A 19119-nucleotide genomic window follows, 5' to 3' on the forward strand; every position below is an offset into this window, starting at 1 on the left:
TGGGAATCCTTTACAAGTGTGCAGTTTGCGTAAATCTGATTTTCCCATCCAAAGAGCCTGAGGACCTTTCTTCAGCGGAGTGGACAGCGCCCATTCAATTTATGTAGGTGCCCTGACCCGAGTAACCCCAGGCTAGCCTGATCCTGTCAGATCACAGAAGCTAAGCAGGGTCAGCCTGGTTAGTATTTGGATGGGAGACCACAGAGGAAGGCACTGGCAAGCCACCTCCTAATGTCTCTTGCCTACAGGGTCGCCATAAGTCAGATGTGACTTGACGGCACAAAAAAACAACCAAGCAAACACTTGAAATATGTACACACCTGGACATGTTTATTGTGGATCGCTGAAGGCAGGCTGAAAAGTAACCCTTTGGTGGGACACAAGGGCTCAGATTTCAAATGTTATGATTAAAGGGAGGGGCCATGGCTCAGTGGTAGAGAATCTGCTTGGCATGCAGAAGGTCCCAGGTTCAATCCCCGGCATCTCCAGTTAAAGGAACGAGGCAAGCAGGTGATGTGAAAGACCTCTGCATGAGACCCTGGAGAGCCACTGCCGGTCTGACTAGACAATACTGACTTTTGATGGACCAAGGGTCTGATTCAGTATAAGGCAGCTTTATGTGTTCATGTGTTCAAAGGGTCACAAATCAGCTGTAGATTTCCCCCTTTTCCTTCTAGGACTTGCAGCTCCTTTTCCTGTTCCTTGTCTCCTCATGGATGGCTTTTAAGAGGCTGTTGAAGTGCCCCTGCCCAGAAAAGAGGCTGAGGCTAAGGGACAGCCTGGCTTAAAATCTAATATCTAACCCACAGGGTGGTGAAGCATGATGCTACAGTGAATCATCTCAGGCCCAGGGTTGCAAGAGCCAGTCTTACTGTATTACACATTCAGCCTGGAGTCAGCTTGTAAGAAGCACAATCAAGACACCTCTCAAAGTATTATTAATATTTCTGACAATGTAGTAAATGTCATTTATGCTAACATATTAAGAATTTTCTTCTTGTAGCAAGAGCGGCACAAGGGACAAACGAGTGTCTCTCCTAAGGAAAACTCTTCAAATGCTTGAAGGCAGGCACTGTGGAACATGTGTGAACAGGAGAGCAGAACAGTCTTGCGAGAACATGATTGGTGGCTGTCCTGGGGAAGTCCATCCTGAAGACCAGTGGGGTGGCTGAGCGGCATAATGCAAATCGGGCAGTCAACGATTTCTTGCCGGAGTGCCTGAGACAAAATGAAAGGGATCTTAGGAAAATATTATACGGGGTGACTAGCAACAGCTTATATTCTCTGCGAAGAGTCCAAATGCCCTTGTATAAAATTGCATTCTTTTTAAATGTCTGTAAAATGTTTCCAATTTTTTTTTTCATTTTTGCAAAAACTGCGGGGTGGTGGTGGTGGTGGATTAGGTTGAAAAAGCAAGCAAGCAGTGAGCCTCACAGTTCACATAGAAAAGGAGGTAGCTGTAATTCTGAGCTGGGTGCAGGCCGTTAAGAGTTCTGAGGCATGATGTGTTATCAGAAGACACCTCTTCTTATGAAAGCTCCACATTTGCTTAGCTGAACAGAGTGGTTAGATCCCATCTACATGGCTTTGCTCTCTGACCAGGGTGTACTCAGCACTGCATGCCAATGAGATACAGTGGATCAGATTCTGGCCTCGAAACAAGGAAATGTAAGTTTAAACTCCTGTGCAGCTGCTAAGTGCACTGGGTGGCCGTGGACAAGTTGCTATCTCATAACTTAGGGTAAAGGTAGTCCCCTGTGCAAGCACCAGGTCATTCCTGACCCATGGGGTGACGTCACATCCCGACGTTTACTAGGCAGACTTTACGGGGTGGTTTGCCATCGCCTTCCCCAGTCATCTTCCCTTTACCCCCAGCAAGCTGGGTACTCATTTTACCGACCTCGGAAGGATGGAAGGCAGAGTCAACCTTGAGCCAGCTACCTGAAACTGACTCCAGTCGGGATCGAACTCAGGTCGTGAGCAGAGCTTTTGACTGCAGTACTGCAGCTGACCACTCTGTGCCATGGGGCTCTTGTAACTTATTCCACTTTATATGCTTTTTATGAGGATACAATGGGACAGCCTGTGTGCACTGACCTGTACTGCTAGAAGGAAGACAATAGGATACAAATAGGGTGGATAAACGCATAAGCGGATGCTTCTAGGCACAATTACAAGAAGGCTCATGGACAGAAGCAGTTTCTGTTGGATGTGTTGAGCCCAAGTTGAATTCCCAATTCTGAAACCAACCTGCATCTGTATTTTTTCCCACTCAACTTCGCTTATAAACGGGCCCAACTTTTTGTCCAGGTGTTGAAATATAGTTTGACTTGCAGCGATTGTAGCATCGATCTCAGAGAAAAGTTTGTCTACATTGTTCTCGTATGAATTCAATACGCGTTGGCAAATCTCTGTAAACTAAAAGAAACTTAAATTTTACTCCAAATGGCAAACGGTAATGGGCTGTGAGCCGATGGTTGCAAACTCTTCTAAGCCATATCATCTAAGTAATGAATCTCAGCTCTTGTGGTATTATAAGCTTTCATATTTAAGGGTTACTTTTGAGGGCACTGTCTTGTTAATGAACTCACTTTCAGGTTGAACATGCACCATTTTAAAAAGAAGCAAAGTTAATAGTGGTTAAACAGGAACGATTTCAACACAATTCATTAATAAAGGGCAACATTACTAGTTTTATTTTTTGCAAACTGGATTAAACCAAATTTAAATCCTGATATTTCCTGACCCTGCTTAGCTTCCGAGATCTAACAAGATTGGACTAGCCTGGGCTATCCAGGTCAGGGCATTACCAATCGATATATAAATTAACATGTGGATGCTATCTAGTGACCCTGTGTTATATAGGAAGAAAGGTGTGCCTCTGTGTGAATCACCTTAGTTGGTCTGAAGGGGAGGGATGGTTACACAGTTTTGTTGCCCTTTCCACTGTGCCCTTATTTAAGTGGTGAGATGAAATAAAACATGGTAGTAACACAAACCATTTACGCATGGGACTTTTGCCTGAGGTTCGTTGCTCACGACCCACACTTTCCTGTTGGGAATCTATGCACCAGCAGTCTCCAAGAAAGTCCTGGGTTTTTGGCATCATCTCTTGGTAATGTCAGAAACATCATTATAACTTGAGGAGGAACCCAGGACTTGTGAATATAACCTAAGGACTATACCTATACTTTGAATTTTCAAGTCTGGCTGTTCCCACTTGATTGTTGTAATATATATTGTACATAGTAGGATAGATTATTTAGATTGTTTGTTCTTAGTGTATAGTTGTGACTCTAAGTTATATGTTGTAGCAATACAAACATTTGAACTTTGTTATACTTATTTATTCCTGTGCTGAGCCCCCAGGTGGTGGCTGGAGATCTGCTATTACAACTGATCTTCAGGTAAAAGCGATCAGTTCACCTGGAGAAAATAGCTGCTTTGGAAGGTGGACTCTATGGAATTGTACCCCATTGAAGTCCCTCCCCTTCCAAACCCCACCGTCCAAAATCTCCAGGTATTTCCGAATCTGGAGTTGGCAACCGTAGTACCAGCTACTGCTGCTCCAGCACCCTCTTTAATCACACTCTTCATTCTGAGTAAATTGAAATATGGTAGCCATAAAGATCCCATTTGTATTGCACAGATCTCTCCAAGCCAATTTCTGCCTTTCTTCCTGTCTTCCAGGTTCCTGCCTTCTGGCCAAGACAGGGAACGTCCATGAGTAATCCATGGCCTGATTTAATTCCATGGTGCATCTTGCAACCTTCACTCTAACGTATAGTACTGAAAATCAGTCTGTATTTTATGTGTAGTATGGCAAATCAGGCAGGATATATACAGTGATTTATTTATTCTGTTATGGTCTTGTAGTTAGTTCTTGATTGTAAAGGTTAACCTTAATGTTAAAGTGCAGTGGTGGGGAAAACTTACTTATGTTTGCTTAAAAAAAAAACACCTTTGTGTGGGAGGAGGCACGGATAGGGTGCCGAGGTTCTGCCGGGTATCAGGAGAATAAAGATTCTGGATCCAAAAAGGGGCTGAGAACCAGTGGTATATGTGGTATCTTGCTTTAAAGAAAGGACAGTTAATAGGTAATACTTCTCCCAGTCAAAAATGGGAGCCTTTGATTCCTCCTCCCAAACAGTTGTTTGGATAATTATTCTTTATTTTGGGTAATCAATTTTGTGTCTCCTTTTGTGACCTTCCTGACCTTCCGCTTAAATAATATGAACGAGCAGAGGAATTCTAAATATTTTTATCAACACGTAAAGCACCATCAGTCTCAGAATTTTCGGCGACGCCTGAGAACACGATTAAATAAAGACGCACACAAAAGCACGGAGCTGAACTTTGTCCACCAGAGGGTAGTCCTTCTGAAGCCATCCATCTTTATGTCAGCAAATTGCTTACTAATGTGTTGACTTATAAGGAAAAGGAAAAGGCTGGAATTTACAACATATCAATGAATCGGCTGATAAGCTTTTACTGGGTTCATATCCTCCCAGCTTTTGCTGCCTGGAGCCACATCAAGCTAGCAACAGAATGTTTGCCTTCTCTGTGTGATAAAGAAAGTCGAAGGGCTAAACAAACTCCCCAGACCATTATGCTGTTTGGTGAGATTTAAATTAAAAACTTTGGGAAGAAGTCACGTGGGGGAGGAAGGAAAAGGGTACAAGAGCAAACTGCCCTGTTTTACAAATAACTGCACCTAGCGTCCTAAACAACAGTCTGAATTTTTAAGCTAGGCGGGCGATAATGTCATGCATTTGAAAAGATTTAATTACAGCAATAAAAGGCCATACCTCAATTAGATGACATATACAAGCATAGTTTATAGATAAGGATCAAAGAGACTCACTACCAAACACACTGGATTCTAGGCAGCACTTCGCTTTCTGTATACACTGGTGTTAAAAATTAGCATAGCCTGGTTGCAGTAACCTTTCCAAGTCCCTTTGATCGATCTCAGTAAGAACCTGAATGGATTCGTGTAAAAAAGGGCTACTGTACCACTGTCAGCCAAATGGAGTTTTTTGTTTAGCAATGACATTTCAAACACAGGACTGAACTTTGTGGGATTAAAAAAAAAACCTGTACAAAAATTGATTTATGTGTTCCTGCCAAAGGAAGCGGATATATTTTAATACATTTTACTCAGCCACTGCTTTATAGATTCTTTTAACTGCTGCGGTTTGCTTGTAGTTTGGGAGGCGAGGAGATAGAAACCTTCCATTGTATAAGCTTCTCTGAGCATCTAGAAACACGTTTGAAGGTTAAGTGTCCAAGTGCGTTAAGGAAACCGATAAAGCACCCATCTCCAAAGCGTTGCCTGTGTGCATCATCGTACCCCACCGATGTATTTCCTAGCAACCACCTGGTTGGCTTCAACAGGTATAAAAAGAGGTACAGTGATGGCCGGCTGGCACAGCTGATTGTTGCACTGGGGCCCTTTGGGATGGGTCAGGGGTTGGGCAATGTGCCCATCACTGGCATCCCAGCTCCTTCTGAACTGAGGGACCTGACACATCGTGCCTCTCTACATGCAGATGACCAAAATGAAGTCTTTCCCTAAGCATGTTGCTGTGGCTCAGTGGTAGAGCATCTGCTTGGCATGCAGAAGGTCCCAGGTTCAATCCCCGGCTTCTCCAGTTAAAAGAACTAGGTGGGTAGGTGATGTGAAAGACCTCTGCCTGAGACCCTGGAAAGCCGCTGCTGGTCTGAGTAGACAATACTGACTTTGATGGACCAAGGGTCTGATTCAGTAGAAGGCAGCTTCATCTGTTCATGTGACTTCACACAAAATATGGTGGACTGTAATGGAACTCTTTTTCTGGAGTCTGGAGTTATTGCCTCTAACTTGGGAGAAGGAAAAAAAGGGTGAACGACAAAGAGGAACACACTCCAGTTAAATGGACTAGGCAAGGAGGTGATGTGAAAGACATCCTGAGACCCCAAAGAGCCGCTGCCGGTCTGAGTAGACAATACTGACTTTGATGGACCACGGATCTGACTCAGTATAAGGCAGCTTCATGTTTTCATGTGTTCACTGCTGCTTGCTACAGTGTTATGATTTTGCAAGGGAAATGCACCATGACAGCCATTTTGTGATCAGGCCAGCCCCTACGGAAGCAATTCTGGGTGATGCCCACTATGATTTCTTCCAAAATCGCTTGCAGGCTCAGGAACACTGGGTGCCCTGGGATAAAGCCACAAAGACTGGAAGTGGGCAGAGTCTGCCACAGACTTCATATAAAGAAATCTATATTTTACTCTATATGGGCAATAGAACTCTAAGTGGCTTTAAGCGAATCATAAGGGATCGGCCCAATGCTACAAAAGTTATGCTCTTCTTTTTGCAAGTGAAACAGTAGTTTTTAATTTAGCAGTGCTTTAATGGAACGTCATGTAAATAGGTCGATTGATTTTATTATTGCGGCAATAGCCAGATAAACTACAAACTTTATCAATTAAAATCGATGTAAATAGGTGACCAGGTTTGTTTTCATCCATCCATTCACCAAAGATCTTGTATTAGAACAAGGCTGCACAACATTGGGCAAGTGGGCAGATTGGAATAGAAAAACCCAACTGCTTGGCCCTTTTTTAACAAGCAAAGAAATGCGAGGTGAGGAGATGGATAAAGGGAGGAGCTGTAACTGGGATGGGGCGCAGGCCTGTGATGGTCCAGAGAGAAGATAGAAAGCTACCTTCTCTGCAAAAAAGGAAGGGTGGTTAACAAAGGAGCTTGGAGAGATCTGTAGGGCTGCAAAGCAAAAAAAGGAGTTTTGCCATGGAGCTGTACAACAAAGAAAGAAGAAGAGGAGTTGGTTTTTATATGCCAACTTTCTCTACCACTTAAGGGAGAATCAAACTGGCTTACAATCACCTTCCCTTCCCCTCCAGACAACAGACATCCTGTGAGGTAGGTGGGGCTGAGAAAGCTCTAAAAGAGATGTGACTAGCCCAAGGTCACCTAGCTGGCTTCATGTGTACGAGCGGGGAAACAAATCCAGTTCACCAGATTAGCCTCCGCTGCTCAAGGGGAGGAGTGGGGAATCAAACCTGGTTCTCTGGGTCAGAGTCCACTGCTCCAAACCACCACTCTTAACCACTATACCACGCTGGCTCTCAAGCACTTAGTTAAAAAGAAAACACAGAGCTACTTCTTCTGTTAACACAAATGTGATCCTCTTGAAGGCAGTTGTTGCATTATTTTATTTTGTAACAGTGGCCCTCTGAACGATTTTTCAGTTGTGCCGCCTGGATTAGAGCTAAGGAAGTTTAATTTGATTATTTTAAAAAGTGAAAACGGCTCTCCCCATTCCTAACTTTCTTCTAACCTTTGCACTATGTGTGTGTGTATGGGGAGGGGGGGGAAGGTTAAGAGGCCTGAATGTTCCTCACTCCGCCTACTGAAACATACGTAGAAGCCTGCTTGTGCGGGACTTGTGTGTGCACTCTGGATAGTGGCCAGGTATATAATAGCTTTAACTCAACACCCTCTCTGTATTCAACAAATCTTCAGTTCCCCAGACAACTTGTTGTACGAGCTTCCTTTTAGGATCAAGACTGATCCCTGATTAACATGTCATATACTTTTTGATGTGATAAAGTCACCTTGAGGTGGTTTTACACCGTATCAGTTTTGTTAGATAAATATACTGTTTGCCTGTGCCCTCACATGGTGAGAGTTGGTATTTACTGCAACCGAGCAAAGCCCCCCCGAGGTGCCTTTTTAAACTATGCTCAAATTGGTGAGGGGACCACATATTAGTTGTAACTACAGCAGCAAAGTCCTCATGGTAATTCTAGCATGCCAAAACACTAACATGAATCAAATGTGAGAGGTGAGAATAGAGTTCTGTTGGGAAGAAACATTCAGCCAAGGTGATGGATTCTTATCATGGTTGTTTCCCTGTTTGAACGTTGTTACAGATGGAAAGATTTAAAGGAGTATAAAAATGCTGCTCATTAACAAATACTAAGACTGTTTGGGTTCATTGTGCCTCATTTTGTGTCTCTTATGCTCTAGTTTGCATACTTGACATTAAGAAACGTTTGTGCCATTGGCAGACTCGTACACATGGAATGGCTACCCTACAAAAGTTATTTTAAATTGCTCCTCGTAGAAGAATCTCTGCACAGGAAGTCACTCAAGTGAAGTGGATTGCAAGGAGAATTCTTCATATCATCACAAATCAAAAGGTTCAGATTTAAATCTGAAACACTTAAAATATAAGTTCTCTTCCTCGGTGCTACCAAGGACAGAAGAAAAAGGACACTTTGATCTGAGCTTTGAAATCTATTTCATCACATACAGAAGAGCGAGACTCTACTGCTAATATACCATATAAAAATACTAAGGTTCTGGTTATAATCAGAAAGGTACCCTCTATTTTTAATAATCTGCTGACCTTTGACTTTGCTTTATTTCTGTAATACCATAAAAATTTCAAGGCGGAAGAGGAGGTGGATAAGATGAGGGCCACAAGAAAGAGTTAAAAATGCCCCAACATACCTTTTCTTCAAAGAATTTTTTTCGTAATTTGGGATCTTTTGGAGGCACTGTTTTTCTCAGATTCTTATACCATTTCCTAACAATGTACCCTCTCCAGCAAGCTTGAATTCTGAGGGATAAAATGGTACAGATTGTTTATGGGTTCAAATAGCAACTGTAAAATCTAGAATAGCTAGATGCCAGTCCAGTAGCATAACAGCTTTCACATAAGAGCTTTCACAAAACAGCTTTTCCTGCAGTTTCCCTGCCTAGCTCCCCTGCAGTGGCCGTGCCCCTCCCCTGAGCCACTGGGTCTTTTGCATTCCCTCACCCCCAAAATCAGGAATTTCATATCTTATATCGATGCATCATTGTACCAATATGTGTAACAGTTTTTTTTTTAAATTCCCAGCTTTCATTAAAAAAAATTAGCCCCTTCCATTGTGGAGATATGCCTTTTCCCTTATATCTCTGCAATGGAAAGAGCTAGAGACCGTTTCTTTTTTTAAATGAAAGCTGGGAATTCAGAGAACCTGTCACACTTATTGCTATGATATATTGGTGTAACAATATGAAAGCGCCAATTTAATAAAAAACAATGGTGGGGGAGGAAATTGCTTCTGTAGAGGCAGAAAATTCAGTTTAACAACCCACACAGCAGCCATCTAGGCTTTATTGCAATCTTTCCTAAAACCCTGAAACAAAGCAGGTTTGAGAAAGATTGGAAAAAAGCTGGGGGAACCTGAGAAAAGCATGAATGCATCACAATGCTGTGGGGAAGCAGGAAACCCCCCACTCTTTCCCAACAGCACTGAACCCAGGGCACATAACCCATATAGAAATGGCACCATTTACTGATTTTTGTGGCCCCAGTTATTGCTACTAGATATTCTACAGTTAATGACATTTCCAAACTCTAGCAGGCTACTGGAGTCTCCATGCTGCAGTGCAGAAAATGAACTGTTAGCGTTTTGAATTTTTGTAAATTACACTTTAAAAAGTCCACAAATTACAATGGGTTAGGACAGTGGCGGCGAACCTATGGCACGTGTGCCAGAGGGGGCACTCAGAGCCCTCTCTGTGGGCACGTGCACCGTCGACCCAGCACAGAAAAGCAGCCCCAGCAGAAGGAGAGACGGTGGGAGGGATCCCCCGAGCCGCCTCATGGTGGCAACCCCTGCCCGCAGCCCCGGCTCTTGCACCGGGCAGCCTCTCCCCTCTCCTTCTTTTGGCAGCCACAAGGGGAGGTGTGGGGGGGGAGAAAACTGAGCTCCCCGGGTCCTCTCGCCGTTGCCGGGGTGCCTGCGAGCTTCCCTCTCTATCCCCCTCGGCGGTGCAGGGCGACCTTGCTGTGGCTGCCCCCCAGGCGCCGGGACCGGCTGGGATGGCTGGCGGCGTGCCTGGGGTCTCCTCAAGCGGGAGCCACTGCTCCGCTCCTGCTTTGCGCCGCCAGAGTCTGTCCCGCACGGAGCAAGTGGCGGCGAGACTGGAGCTGGCTCCGGTTGCCTGTGCCGCTCCCAGCCCTGCCCTTGGAGGAGGAGTCCAGCTGGGGCAAACTCTGCCCTCGCTTACACCCAGAACTGCTGCTGCTTGCGCGGCCTGGTCAACTTCCCCGAGGCTGCAGTAAGTGGGCGATCCTGAGGTAACACGGTGACGTCGCCTTGCTTTCCCGCTGTCGCAGGGATTCCTCCCCTGGTACGATTGCCAAAGATAGGACTTTTTGGAGGACTTTGATTCATAGGCATTTAACACACACACGATTGCCAACCTCTAGTTGGGACTGGGAATCTCCCGGGATTACAACCGACTGCCGCTCTACACAGATCAGTTTTCTCCCCAAACTCCGCTGTCCCCCAGATCTCCAGGAATTTCCCGGCCTGGAGTTAGCAACCGTATTCAGGTTAAATTGCCATGTTGGCACTTTGCGATAAATAAGTGGGTTTGGCTTGCAGTTTGGGCACTCGGTCTCTAAAAGGTTCACCATTACTGGGTTAGGAGTAGTTATGTTGGTGGGCTCCAGTGATGTTGCAAGCACTAACCTTTGCCATGTGCACAGCCACACTTTGGATAGCACTCACCAATGCTTACTCGCTGTGGAAATTAGAAAGCCAGTGTGGTGTAGTGGTTAAGAGCGGTGGACTCTAATCTGGAGAACCTGGTTTGATTCCCTGCTCCTCCACATGAAGCCTGCTGGGTGACCTTGGGCTAGTCGCAGTTCTCTCCGAATTCTCTCAGCCCCACCTACCTCACTGTTGTGGCCTCTTTTGGGGAGGGGAAGGGAAGGTGACTGTAAGCCACTTTGAGACTCCTTACGGTAGAGAAAAGTGGGGTATAAAAAACAACTCTTCTGATAACTTTGAATGCTGGGGAATTGCAATTCCACCTCTCCTCCCATCTGGCAAACTAGTAACCATCACTTGCCGCCTCCCCCTCCCCGCCAATTCATCCAAAGGTAAATTCTAAATCTCTAGTTCTACATGAATATTTCCATGGAAAGTCTTCCATAACTCTTGAAATATACACACAATGGTAAAAATAACCAGAAGAGCCGCTCTAATTCTTGAGATTTAACACAACACCCATCACTGTATAGATTTCCTCTGAATACAGACTTTTCAACAAATGTTTCTCAGTGAATACAGTTTTGTCATTTGCCAGTCATCCTTACCTTGTAGCACACTTTATTCTAAATAGGCGTGCTCCATCATGAATTACTCGAGTTTGATACTGGATCTTTCTACACATTGGACAGGTCTTTTTACCTGCAAATCTTTCAAAAGCTTTCAGGCATGCCTAGAAAAATAACACGGTTTTTTTACTTTAAATCTGCTTGAAATGAGGGTTTTCTTTTTTCCAGCTTTATTCACCAAACTTATGGGTGTAGGATGTGCTAAGCATAGCAACCTGCAGCAGGAGAAAGGGAGAGTATGTGATGCAAAAGTCTAGAAAGAGATCATCTCAATATAACCGATGGGGTGGGGAGCAATCCCTGTCTTTCTTGACTGACCCTCAACTCTCCCGTGTTCTCTTGAAGCTGCGTGCCATCTTTATCAGGACAGGGTGGAGAACGGTGCAGAGATCAGACTGCTCATCCCTGATTTACTTTATATTATACCTAAGAAAGCAGAATTTGTTCTTTCACTGCTATATGAATGACCCTGATTGAGCAGCTGATGATGCTATTTGCTACCTGTAGTTAAATCCCGCAAGCTAAAATCTTCTGTTTTATTAACAAATAAGGGATTCAATTCTACACTCAATTACATATGCTGAATGACCTTTGATCTAAAAGCACACACCTAGATGCCTCCCTGACAGCAAAATTTTATGATGCTTTTACATATACAAACTATAACTTTTTCAAAAAAGGTAAAGGACATTATAACTAAACTATTATTGCTTTACCTAATAGTGAAGCAAGTGGCCTATGCCAATCACCAAAGTAGCAAAGAAAATTGAGACCCTTGAGCAAGTAGAAACTCTTACTCCTGTAGCAGAATGATGTGTAAACAAAGAGAAAACCACATAATCAAAACTCCTACTGAAGACTGATTATATTACAGGAGACATAAAATGTTGACTGTAGTTGATCGTCAACTAGAAGGAAGCTGGCTTGTTAAAGCTGCAGAGAGCTTATAGAATCTTGACGTGGGAGATTTGACCCCTGGTTTGTTCCCTTTAATAGCAATCTTTCTGGTTCAGCGGGGAAGGGGTGTGAATCAGTGGCAGAAGCGCTAGCTTTGTATGCAGAAAGCCCTAAAGGATATCAGGTGGCAAGTGTTGGGAAGGACCTTTATCTGCCTGTGGTCCTGGAGAACTGCTGCCAATTACAGTGGACAGTGCTGAGCTCGATGGACCAAATGTCTGGCTTAGTATAAAAGCAGCTTTGTACGTTCGTGAATCCTTTCGCTACAGAAGCAAAAGCAGTCCGCCCTCGCACAAGGCTGGAGTTTCTGCATATTTGAGGATTGCACAGGCATGCAGAACTTATCTGTAAGTGTTCGAAAAGATTATTTCTTCCCCCATGGCCTGATGAGGGCTGAGCAAGCAATGGGAGGCATGGAACGCTGAGAGCAGTTGAGTGAGTTAAAGGGAAAAACAGGGAAAACAAGCAACAGGGCAGTCTCAAGCCTCTAAGAACTCCTAGCGTCCAGGAGGGGGTGATTTCTCACTTGTTAATCCCCTATCTCCCCTGATTTCTCACAGTGACCCCCCTCCATTGTGTTTCTAATGGTTCCAACAATTTAATTTATATTAACAGTTAAGATCAGATTTATTAATAAGGCCTATGCCAATAAAACAACAATACATAGATTTGAAATAAAAGCAATAAAAACTTAACTGTACCAAAAATAGAACAGTTCCTATCTTCATATAAAACATTAATTGTGCCACTTTAAGGGTTTGGAACTATTAACTATACTCAACCTTGAAAGGCGGACTTTAATTGCCATTGAACAAAATTTAGCTACCTGCTTTAACCTCGGAGAGTTCCCTTCTCATAAAAGATTCTTAATTCTTTCTTCTTTGGATCTGACTGCAGTTTTATTAAAGAGGGGGAAAATCAGCTTGTGGTGGTGGTCCTCCTCATTAAAGGTACGCCTAAACAAGACATGCCCTACAGTCTCAATTTCTCCTGATTTGCATGGACACCCCCATTCGGTTCTTGGTAGCTTCTTATACCTTCCTCTAGGAATCGCTGAAGGTAAAGCAGAGCATCTCGCAAGTGTTAATGCTTTCCTTTGCTTATTTATCTCTAAATAAGACAAATATTTCGCTGGAGCTAGAATATATCTATTTCTAACTGGGGCCAAATAAGCCGGGGAATTCATAAGCTCTAGTTGTCGTTCCGTATCATAGATCCTTTGCCTTATTATCTGCCAGGTTTCTCACACACACACCCATTGTGTTTCTAATGGTTCCAACAATGTAATTTATATTAATAGTTCAACAAAGTGCAAGTTAAAAGACTGATGTGCTGCACAATTTACTTTAAATAGCTCAAAAGAGGGTTTACTCACTCTGTGAAACACATGGGAACACGAGAGCAGCACCTGCGTGGAGAAAAACGAAACCTCCTTGAAACATGCAGATGTTCAGAAAATGCATTCCATGGTTATAAATACTGAATGCCCAAAGCATGGCAGGCAAGGAAATGCTTTCAGTACAAAAACAGAACAGTTGCAACTGTTGCATTTTTTTTGTCTAGAAAAGTATTTCCAGCATGCTGTGAACACGTACTTCAGTACAAACAGAGGGCCAAACTCGCAGCCATCATGAGGACGCCACAGCAACTTTAGTCATTTAAAAATGTTGTGAGGGTCCAATCCTGATTGAGTCTGGGATGCAGCAGGCTGAGGCACTCTTGTCCCCCCCTCAACCTTATACACTATTGAACCCCCCGCCCCCCGGTTATTCTGGTCCTTGAAAAGGCATGGGGTTCATAGAATCAGACCCTCGCAGCCTTTTTAAATTACTGTAAAATGGCAGCAGCATCCTCGTGGTGGTCGTGAGGACACTGTCACGTCTAGAGAAGAAGAAGAGTTGGTTTTTAAATGCTGACTTTCTCTACTACTTAAGTGAGAATCAAACCAGCTTCCAATCACCTTTCCTTCCCCTCCCTACAACAGACACCCTGTGAGGTAAGTGGGGCTGAAAGAACTGTGACTAGCCCAAGGTCACTCAGCTGGCTTCATGTGTAGGAGTGGGGAAACAAATCCAGTTCACCAGTTTAGCCTCTGCCGCTCGTGTGGAGGAGTGGGGAATCAAACCCGGTTCTCCAGGTCAGAGTCCACTACTCCAAACCACCGCTCTTAACCACTTCACCAAGCTGGCTCTCAGAAACCATATGCTTCAGCACAACAGACTAAAACATTGTAATTTTCAGCTAGCTTCTCCAAACCGGACTTGGTGCTTGGGCAGACAATGATTGTACCCTATAGTCCAACATATGTAAACTTTACTTTGCAAGAAAGGTGGGCCAGACGTAAGTAAATAAGTAAAGTATTGACTGTAGAGGAAAGGATACCTGTGGCTGAAGTGCAAATTCTTCTCTGCATATGGCACAAGGTTGTACAGAATGTCCCTGTTTTACGGACCGTTGCTTCACATCCTCCCATTCCTCTGTTGTTAGCGGCAGTGCAGGAGACTCCACCAGGCCAAGTTTCTGAGCTACAGGTAAAACTCAAAATACAGTAATGAAGCACATTTTTAAACAGTAATTTTTTTCTTCATCTGAACATCCTCATCACTAAGTATATTTTACAAGCTTTATAAAAGATATATCTTCACTAGCTACACACTGGAGTCCTTGAAGGATAAGCTTTGAGAGAATCGTTAATGTTGCTCACATGGTATTAGTAATCTGACAAAATTCCAGATTAACAGAATGGATAGTCAGTCCATAGGTTTGAGGCTGAACTGTCCCAGGTTTAGATGTCTTATTGAGCAATCAAAATAACTAATCATGCTAGACATTGTTGACGAGGAAACGGATAGGCTGGCATCCCAGACTGGAAACCAAAAAAAAAAAAAAAAGATTTTGGTCCTAGACAATATAAACCCTAAATATATGGCAAGTATGAATGCCTATGCAGAGATACACATGCTTATATACACGCAAACTAGCGGAACGTGAAAACCAACCTCTAAATCAGATATTCATGTTTTAAATTCATTGTGTTAAGATTCATTAATGATCAGGCACAGAGTGAATCATAGTAATGCTAACAACACACACGACTGTACTCCTATCCTGTATTTTACTATTCTAAAACACAAGGGAAACAGAACATTCAGTCGTTTTTTTTTACCCTTAAGCCTTACTTGTTTAGATAGACAGATGTGCCATTTGAAAGAATTTAGCAGATAAGCTGTATTTTTCCCATCCAAGTGATACCTCTGAAAGTCATTAGTGAAATTACCAGTTACGAGCTGGGTGGCATTAAGCAAAACCCAGAATCACAATCAGATAGGTCAGAACATCTAGCTCTGTAGACTACTAATCATATCTATTTAATTATTGGCATTTACCTATTACAGCACAGAGAGCACCTTGCATTTTTTTCTTGCATAGATGGTACTTAAATGCAGACTGGCTTATAAACCCAGCATTGGTTTGTCCTAATAGAGTTCACTCTTCCATTTAGCAACTCAATCATCAACCCAATTCAACAAAGCCTTCTTTGAAGGTCTTGTGCTGCCTTTTATGGAAGATCAGGCAGATCTCAATGGTTTCTATAGATCCTTTCTCATATCCTATATATTGTCATGGCTTTCTTTTTTATACTGTACAACACTCACAACCTGATCCATGGTCTGGGGCTAAATAATGTGCCTCCATTAAAAATTGTGTTGGTAATTTGGATTGCACTAGGCAGTTGTTCAGTTCATCCTCAGTTTACCTGCCCTGAGGCAGAATCCTACTGTAGATCTCTTTAGCTTTGCACTAACATAAGAACATAAGAAAAGCCCTGCTGGATCAGAAGGTCCATCAAGTCCGGCAGTCTGTTCACACAGTGGCCAACCAGGTGCCTCTAAGGAAGCCCACAAGCAAGACAACTGCAGCAGCATTATCCTGCCTGTGTTCCACAGCACCTAATATAATAGGCATGCTCCTCTGATACTAGAGAGGATATGCATCATGACTGATATTCATTTTGACTAGTAGCCACGGATAGCTCTATCCTCCATGAACATGTCCACTCCCCTCTTAAAGCTTTCCAGGTTGGCAGCCATCACCACTTCCTGGGGCAGGGAGTTCCACAGTTTAACTATGCATTGAGTGAAGAAATACTTCCTGTCACCCTCCAGCAGATGACCCCATGTTCTAGTATTATGAGAGAGGGAGAAAAGTTTCTCCCAGTCCACTGTTTCCATACCATGTGTAATTTTATAGACCTCTATAAAGTCTCCCCTTAACCACCTTCTTTCCAAGCTAAACAGCCCTAAGCATTTTAACCGCTCCTCATAGGGAAGTTGCTCTACCCCCTCATCATTTGCTCTTTTCTGCCCCTTCTCAAGCTCTGCAATATCCTTTTTTAAGTGTGGTGACCAGAACTGTACACAGTATTCCAAACATCCAGCGTTTTTGTTTTGATAACACAAACATGCCCTTACAAATGTAAATAAATAGTATTTTCTAACAAAAGGGCAGCATTCATGGCTGTTACTTTCCTACACAATGTGACTATTGATCTCCTTGCCAGTGACAAATCCCATCATACCTCTCACACCTCTAGTACCTGAGCCGCTATCCTGTAGACACCATGCAGTTGATCTTACAACTGTGCTAGGACTGGACTATTTAAACCACATACTCTTGCAGTGGAGAATCACAGCTTTTGAAAGCTGTATGTAGTCTGAGTGAGAGTGAAATGAGGAAAGAAAAAGGTGACTGGCAACTTAACCTTATTCAGCATTGGCAGTAGCCAAGTATCTATCCACCATATTTTCCTTAAAGAAATAAAGGTTCCCCCTTTACTGCTCAACTTCAAGACCTTTTGGTCAAGAGAGCTTGAAAGAAGGAAAGGAAAAAGCTGATTTAACATAGTTCTACTATTGGGCTAATAACAGGGATGGAGAAATGTACAAAGTGGGAAAATGGTGGGCAAATCTTCACGAATGTCAGTCAGATAATATAACGTGTTATCTCATAACAGTATTGCGTGTTGCCTCTACAACTCCCGTTTCCTGAGGCAGGATTCCAAACTCCCGCATCCGTGCACGTCTACTTCTTGATTTTAAGGTGTTTAACTACAGGCATTATTCATAGGTTTGCCTCCAAATCATTATGAAAACTTAACTTGTAAAATTTTGAGCGAGGGGTAGGTAGAGGTTAAATACAAATATTATGCCCAGACTAGTAAACTGTCTTTTGTAAAAGGAGTGATTGCCCAGGAGCTTATGCTATTATCTCAATGACAGCCCAAATACAATTCTAAATGTCAATCAAGAAAATTGCAGCTGTAGGCCCATGTGAACACGCTCCTCCCATACCACAAGCCATACTGCATGCACGGATAAAGGGTGAGGGGAACGGATGAATTGTCCCTGTGTCTTTAAAGTTTTTTGCATTTAGAACCTCCGCAACCAGAGGCACTATACCTTTGAAAAACATGCTCAGGACAAGAAATACAGACGCGGTTGCTTCCACATTCTGCTTGCAATCTTTCCAGAAACGCCTGACTGGCCAGCAGCTGGAAGCAGAATGCTGGAGACCAAGCTACAGGGACCTGACAGTAAGCTGTAGCGGGGCTTTTCTTATGTTCATGTGTGGAGTTGCAGCATGGGAAACAGCAACTATTTGATCAGTTCTTGAACAGCAAAAATGATGTACTGGAGCATGATGATTTACCTAATGTAAGAGGCTGAGGACAAGCATCAAGGACATATTCTCGTTCTGGGTCTTCGGTTTCTCGTTGGTGGCTACTGGTTTTTCTCAGTCCTGTGTCTATTAATGCTCTGATGTTCTCTGTGTTCACAGGTTTGCATATGTTCTTTTTATTCTGTGTCTTTGATTGAAAGGGCTTAGCTAATGAGAGATTCTTGAGCTGAAGATTATGTAAAATGTGATCTTGTAACGCCACAGCGGTGAGCACTACAGATTCTTGTTTGCAGGAACTCCCCTAAATAAAGTTTCATAATTATTATTATAAATGACTTCTGTGTGTGTACATTATGTACAGCACATTAAACAACAAAAGAAATTCAGCCCTCAGCCAATGATGTTTTTTTAACTTGATAGAGGCTTTATAAAACCCATACAACTCCCATGCTTGAAGTCTTACTAATATACAATTACCATAACATGAAACTTAAGATCGATGTTTCTGACACATTTTAACTTTAACTTATATAAAGGCAAGCGAAATCTTTGATTTATCATTTATATTAAATAAAACAGCAGCAATTTTTAAACTTTTAATTACTGAACCCATAATTATTATGTGCAATAAACTCATTATATACTATAAAAGTTTGGCATGCCTAAACAGATTTTGTTTCAGTATAATTAAAAACAAATCCTAAGGCTACTTCTGCCTTCCAAAGAAACTGTGCATTAAAAAAAATTAATGTTAGTAGATAATATTTTATGTACATTAAGTAGGCTTATTCATAATGCCTTGTTTTAATGCCTACATCTTTTAGCATGTTTTACAACCATAGGATCTGTGCACCTTGTAATATTTCTTTTGCATTATTGGAACTGGAGGCAGTGATGATTTCCTTATGTTCCAAACACAACGATGCTCCACTGATTTGAACGACTGATAGCTGAACTCTTGTAGTCCTAAAACACAAATACAAAATGCTAGAGGAGTTATTTGATGTGCCAATATGAAACATTAAGAGTATACAGAATATGCTGTCAAAATGCTGATATGCCTATAGTGATACTGTGGGGCAGATCTCAAGGTTGGGTGGGATAAAAATTATTTAAAAATGTTAAAACAGCACAATGGCAGTTCCTAAGGTTGATATCTATAATCACATGCCCGACGCGTTTTGGCCTGTTTGGCCTTCCTCAGTGGCCAATTGAAACCCACGTAAAACATACACACATATACATATACAGACAAAAAAAAGAGGGGAGTGGACATATTCATGGAGGAGAG

The 19119-nt window shown here is 42.7% G+C and overlaps 1 protein-coding gene across 1 annotated transcript; it reads right to left on the reverse strand.

Moving 5' to 3' along the window:
• Positions 1-969: 969 nt before the first annotated feature.
• Positions 970-18717, reverse strand: RNF32 (ring finger protein 32). The gene is made up of 8 exons (XM_056857654.1): positions 18682-18717; positions 17859-18129; positions 14532-14674; positions 13525-13557; positions 11172-11296; positions 8525-8633; positions 2251-2418; positions 970-1218 (listed from the first exon to the last, which is right to left on the reverse strand). Exons 1-8 carry the CDS (start codon positions 18700-18702, stop codon positions 970-972), a joined length of 1119 nt encoding a protein of 372 aa, XP_056713632.1. The 5' UTR covers positions 18703-18717.
• Positions 18718-19119: the final 402 nt, after the last annotated feature.

The sequence above is a fragment of the Euleptes europaea genome, chromosome 11 (genome assembly GCF_029931775.1).
Source record: "Euleptes europaea isolate rEulEur1 chromosome 11, rEulEur1.hap1, whole genome shotgun sequence".
NCBI classification, from domain to species: Eukaryota; Metazoa; Chordata; class Lepidosauria; order Squamata; family Sphaerodactylidae; genus Euleptes; species Euleptes europaea.

Excerpts from the sequence above, each read along its gene's own strand:
- RNF32 (XM_056857654.1), bottom strand. The coding sequence starts at position 18,702 with ATGCAAAAGAAATATTACAAG. Across the intron at positions 13,558-14,531 it reads AATTTGCACTTCAGCCACAG|GTGCTGCTCTCGTGTTCCCA; the intron begins GTATCCTTTCCT and ends TTCTCCACGCAG. Across the intron at positions 8,634-11,171 it reads AGAATAAAGTGTGCTACAAG|AATTCAAGCTTGCTGGAGAG; the intron begins GTAAGGATGACT and ends TTTATCCCTCAG.